This window comes from Austrofundulus limnaeus, unplaced genomic scaffold (assembly GCF_001266775.1).
Source record: "Austrofundulus limnaeus strain Quisiro unplaced genomic scaffold, Austrofundulus_limnaeus-1.0 Scaffold235, whole genome shotgun sequence".
Lineage (NCBI taxonomy): Eukaryota > Metazoa > Chordata > Actinopteri > Cyprinodontiformes > Rivulidae > Austrofundulus > Austrofundulus limnaeus.
Genome location: NW_013952637.1, coordinates 72,818 through 78,782, shown reverse-complemented (window position 1 = coordinate 78,782; position 5,965 = coordinate 72,818). Strand labels below are relative to the sequence as shown.

The 5,965-nt window shown below is 44.8% G+C and overlaps 1 protein-coding gene across 1 annotated transcript in view; it reads left to right on the top strand.

Annotated features, from left to right (window-relative positions):
• rmdn2 (regulator of microtubule dynamics 2) overlaps positions 1-5,965 on the top strand; it is a gene marked incomplete at its 5' end in the record, with an annotated part of 30,465 nt that overhangs the window by 13,516 nt on the left and 10,984 nt on the right. Inside the window, 3 exon segments of the mRNA XM_014019880.1 lie at positions 4,801-4,981; positions 5,063-5,165; positions 5,492-5,552. Of these exon segments, the coding sequence (XP_013875334.1) occupies positions 4,801-4,981; positions 5,063-5,165; positions 5,492-5,552 (345 nt within the window).

Below are 5,965 nucleotides of genomic sequence, written 5' to 3'. Positions count from 1 at the left end.
TAAGTGTCCTCTCTGAGTGTCCTCTCCTTTCTAAGTGTCCTCTCCTTTCTAAGTGTCCTCTCCTTTCTAAGTGTCCTCTCTGTCCCATTGGTCCAGCTCTAGCAGCCTCTTCAGATCTTGTATTTATGACCTTTGAACAGTCTCTGTGCAGAAATGAAGCGATGTCCTGCAGGTGTGCGTCACCTCCAGGCCTGCAGCTCACTGCAGTTCCGTCTGTGTGGAAACTCTTGGCAAGCCTTAGACGTGTTTTTAAACAGCTGTAATCTCCAAAAGGATAATAATGGTTCCTGAACAAGCAACTGTACATTACATAAACACGATGCGGTGAGAGGAAGAGATCTTTAGCTTCTTTCTTCTTTCAACACGAGTGATTCATGAGCCATGGAGTGGCGTGACAGGAATGCTCTGATCACTCAGCCTCACTCAGTAAATACCTGCAGGGCGGGAAAATGGACCCACACAATGAATGACTGCAGTGTGACACTTGTTCCTCTGTTAAAATCAAGACGTTAATAAGAAGTTAAAACTCATTAGAGTGTTTATCCAGACACAATAAAAGACCACAACACAAAAACACACCCTTTCAGATTTTTATTTAAGCTGGGGCGTGTCGCCCACTGAGGTGTTCCTGTGGATGAAGGCTTTGGCTCTTCATCCTAAAATTATGGCACAAAAAAATGGATAAAGATTAAAGTTGGAGTCYAATTCTAGTTACTTTTGCGTTTTTCTGCTTAGTGGTGGTATGAATATCATGCTCCATTCTTCCCTCACTCGTGAACAAGACCCTAAGATACTTAAACTCCRTCACTTGAGGCAGAACTTCACCCCCCAACCCGGAGAGAGCAATCCACCCCTTTCTGACTGAAGACCATGGACTCGGATTTGGAGGCACTGATCTTCATCTCAGCCACTTCACACTCAGCTGTGAACTGCTCTAGTGAGAGCTGAAGATCCTGGTGCGATGACACCAACAGGACCACATCATCTGCAAACAGCAGAGATGAAATTCTGAGACCACCYAAACAGACTCCCTCCACAAACTGGCTGCACCGAGAAATTCTGTCCATGTAAGTTATGAACAGAATCTGTGACAARSGGCAGCCCTGGCGGAGTCCAACTCACACTCTGAAGGGGTCCGACTTAKTACCGGCWWTGCGAACCAAACTCTRGCACCGCTTGTACAGASGCTGAATGACCCGTAACAACGGACCCACAATCCCATACTCGCATAGCACCCRCCACAGTGTACRTGGAGGAACATGATCGAATGRCTTCTCCAAGTCCACAAAACACATGTAGACTGGATTAACAAACTCCCATGACCCCTCGAGGACCCTAGTGAGGTTAAAGAGTTGGTCCAGTGTTCCATGGCCAGGACGGAACCAACATTGTTTTCAGAATCTGAGGTGCCACTATCAATCGGACTCTTTTCTCCAGMACCCCTGAAAAGACAAAGCTCTCTGTTTACCMATCAGTCTACGTTCCTACCCTCATCTATGGTCACGAGCTTTGGGTAGTGACCGAAAGAACAAGKTCGATACAAGTCGAAATGAGTTTTCTCCGCAGGGTAGCTGGACTCTCCCTTAGAGAGAGGYTAAAAAGTTCAGTTATCCGGGAGGGACTCAGAGTAGAGCCGCTGCTCCTCCACATCAAGAYGAGCCAGTTGAGGTGGTTTGGSCATCTYGTTAGGATGCCTCCTGGACACCTCCCTAGGGAGGTGCTTCAGGCATYTCCAACTGGGAGGAGACCCCGAGGAAGKCCCAGGACATMCTGGAGAGACTGTCTCTCATCAGGCCTGGGAACACCTTGGAGTCCTCCCAGAAGAGCTGGAAGATGGTGGCTGAGGAAAGAGAGGTCTGGGCTTCCCTGCTCAAGCTGCTGCCCCGAGACCCAACTTCAGATAATACGGAAGAGGATGGATGGATGGATAGATGGATGGATGGATGGATGGATGGATGGATGGATGGATGGATGGATGGATGATGAATGAATGAATGGATGGATAGATGGATGGATGGATGGATGGATGGATGGAATGAAGCAGAAACCAGAGATTCACAGAACTATTCCAGCTTTATTATTTCACCATCTGTTATCTGATGGAAGGATTTCATGCTGGAAACATGGCTGAATCTTTTAGAGGATTAATGTGTAGTGATGGAGTCACTCAAACCAAAAAGTTAAATTATTGAGCCTCCTGAAGCTAAAGAATGTAAAATCAGTGGTGATGGTTTGAGGACTATTTTCAGCAGAGAAAAAARAAAACAAAAACCGGACTTTCTGGTGCGCCGTGGCAGTTGTTTTTTCTTCTGTATTTTTGGATTCCCCTTCGTGTTTCCATCACCTGGCTTTCTGATTGGCCACTCGTCACATTCAACAGGCTGCACACTTGTTTGTCCTCGGAGGACTCCACATGAGAGAGAGATGGAAAAATGTATCTTTAATACCTGCGACTCGGTTCTTATCGCTCGTTATAAAGAATCGTTCAAACGATTCAGATCATTCGTGAACGTCACATCTCTACCAACCAGGCTGGGATATCAAAACTATCCAACATGTTGAACATCCTCGATTAGAGGCCGGAGCATCCCGATGTCCTTCAGAACCAACTTGATCACTCTTAATARTCCACAGAATATCTTTATTTGTCATTGTACAGAGCACAACGAAGTTTGTTTTGGAAAAACCCATCCAAGAGACAAAACAAACATACGTGGGYGACCGGTGCCTGAGGCTGCAGCCTCACGGGCCTCACTTTGGGCAGCTCTGACATATAGCCAGAGAAGGTGGTGAGTTCAGAGGTGTGTGTATCTGAAGTGGAGTGTTGTGTGTGCGTCTGTGACATAAGACCATGAAACCAGACCCCGATTGCCCCACCCAGTCATAGTTCCTGAAAATGATATAATGTTCTTCAGGTAAAACTTGGTTGCTCTCGGACCAGTTCACAGATAAGAGGGGGAGGGATGGTGGGGAGCAGAGCGTCCAGGTGAGTTTGAGATATCCCTCCTTCAAGGCCGATAGGTGGGAGCCAGATTCAGATAAGCACAGTTGTTTTGGTTCAGGCCGCCACTGTTGATTTATTACAGCCTTACGATCTCATTGAAACCTCTCAACGACGAAMTCCAATCATCCGAATTTCTTGGTCGTTCTCGCCTCACTGAGCTTACAACTTCAACAAGATCTATTCCATTTCACCAGCGAGCTAGCTCTGGGACCACACCTGGCCTGAGACCCTCAGAAAGGTTAGCAATTCTGCTCCGAAAAGTGTCTGAGTGTTGATAGCTCAGTATATTCCATCACACAGGCCGGGCAGCCTCATCAAGGCTCGAATAGCTGCCAGCACTTTCCCAATATCTTATAAGCAAGAATATCAAAGAGCCATCAACATCGTAGCATCCTTAAGATTATCAGAAGCACTAATTGGTAAATTTGCAAATCCACTGACCGTCGGCCTTCATTGTGGGACATCCTGATGTCCCCATACTGCCGGTTCTGGAACGTATGCATGCGCAGAAGGCACCAAAACAAAGAGGAAACTACAAAACAGAGAAAAGAGGGATTCAACCGGCCGTATCTTTGTTGAAGGCAAAGATTTGGGCTCATTTTGGTTTTGACTGAATGAGGTTTGCAAAAGAAAAATGAAGCACTTTGGGAACACGACAAACGGACTCACATTGGCCACCCTATTCTTTATCACTGTTAGTGGAGCAGCTGTAATGTTMGTTGTGTTTTCTCACAGCCTCTTCCAGCAGAGATCAGCTCCCTGCAGCCACCGGTTCTGACTGGGGGCGATGCACGAGTTGGGGTCTCAGCAGGTTGTAGAGTAGAAAACTATAGATTTTTTATCAAATGAGACAGGAGAACTGTGCAGAAAGTCCCTGCAGCTGAAACTCCCTCCTGCTCATTCAGCTCAGGAAGCGTGTTGAGGGGCGGAGCTAACGAGCACCTGCTGGGCACATAGCCTTCCCCTCTGTGCTCTGACACATCCCTCCCAAACCATGGCTTACGGCCCAACGTGTTCTCTGAACCACCAGTGACGCAGATGCAGCTCCTGCCAGCACCTAATTGAGGCTTCTGGTGTCTGTGTCTTTGATTTGTACCTGTAACTTTATGATATCTGTATTTAAGTGTTGGCCCGGGGTGTCACTGCGAACCCGACTGGGTTGAAAATTCACCGTCCCTACGCGAGCAGCGCATGCCTCGCCTTGTTTAACAAGTCCTCTCCGTGCGCATGGAAATTTTTCGGGTGTCTGACGTCAGCTGCTTCATAAAAAAATGATAAACAATTAACTTGTGTAAACACGGCTGGTGCTGTTTTTGTGTAAACCTTGAGGATTGATCCGTCGTAATCAGAGCTTGGTGACTCGTAAAACCACTTGTTAGGACTTGAGCGCTTATGATGGAAGCTTTTCAGGAAAAAAAATGCTTATTTTGGTGTTTTGACATCAGATATGAGCCTTCTGTGATGATAATATTCGTTGTTTGTCTATTAGTAAAATACCTCATGAACCACTGGAAGGATTTTATTAAAATTTGCACACCAAATTAACTTAAAAAGTACAAAAAAGACTATAACTTGGTCAGTTTTACAGACAATGAGATAGGATTTGATATGTTTGTAGTTGATGTAGACGTTTTGCTGTATTTATTTTGTTTCTCCTCCCAAACATAATCTTAGTTAAAACCTTTAAAGTTTGTGGACGTTGTGCCTTTACCTGCAGATTCAGGTTATGTATGGTGCAGACTCCTCAGCCGACCCCTAAACGCACCTTTTCATCTCCCACTCGTGTTTGTTCTCAGGTACATTACGGCTCTGACCGARTCGGAGGATGAAGACGAGCAAAGCGAAGCAGAGCAGAACAGTGAAGAAGAAGACGAGGACCAGCTGTCAGTCCTCCTGGAAAGGATCGACCGTTTACGTCAGGGCGACGAGTCAGGAAAAAGAGAGAGTCTGGACATCCTGCTGGAGCAAAAAGACCAGGTTTGTTTCCTGTTTGTGTTGGTTTGTCCGCAGCACAGCTAAGGATGCTAAACTCCAGGATTGTTGAACACTTTTCTCCAGTTTGGACAGAGCTCTGCGTTTCTGTGGCGGCTGACCCGAGCGTACTGTGARGTCCACGACCTCTGCAGCTCGCTGGAGGAGAAGAAGACTCACGCAGAGAGAGGTCATTAAACTGATCAGATTTAATATGGTGGCTGTCACTTTATGACACTTCCTGTTTCATCTACTGAAGATGCTTTTGTTTTTTGTGAGCACCTMTGTGATTCCTGTCAGATTTAAATGAATTAACCAGTTTCTCTAAGCTTTAATCCCTTTTCATCAGTGTGTCAGAAATAAGAGGTGCCCAGGTGCCTTCTGGGAAATAAAACACCTGTAAAAGCGTTACACCTGTCAGAGACGTGCATCTTTTGATTTAATGCTGCAGTGATGGAAAGTCTTCAATTCATGTTTCTGTCAGATGTTTTTATTTATTTATTTTTTATTTTTCAGGGAAACAAGTCGGAGAAGAAGCAATTCACCTGAATCCTACATGTGCTGAAAGTCACCAATGGTAGGTTTCCATCCATCCATCCATCCATCCATTCATCCATCCATCTATTCATCCATCCATCCATCCATCTATTCATCCATCCATCCATCCATCTATTTGTAACATCCAGCTTCTATTTAAAGCAGAATTCACAAATACACTCAAAGGGGGAATCGTTTCCAGCATCAGGTAAATTATGTTACACCAGTTAATTTGAAAAAACAACCATTCAATATGAAGTTTTGTAGATTTTTAGCAAAAAAGATTTATTACAAAAAAAAAAACTCAAGCTAAGAAATAATAATAGTTATCTTGATATATGGATCAAATAACCCAAAATTCCTTCAAAAATAAGGTTAGTTTAAATTTAATTCACACAGTCCCTGTCAATATAGAAACACAAAAAGTTAAAAGTCCAAACATTCCCGTTTCTT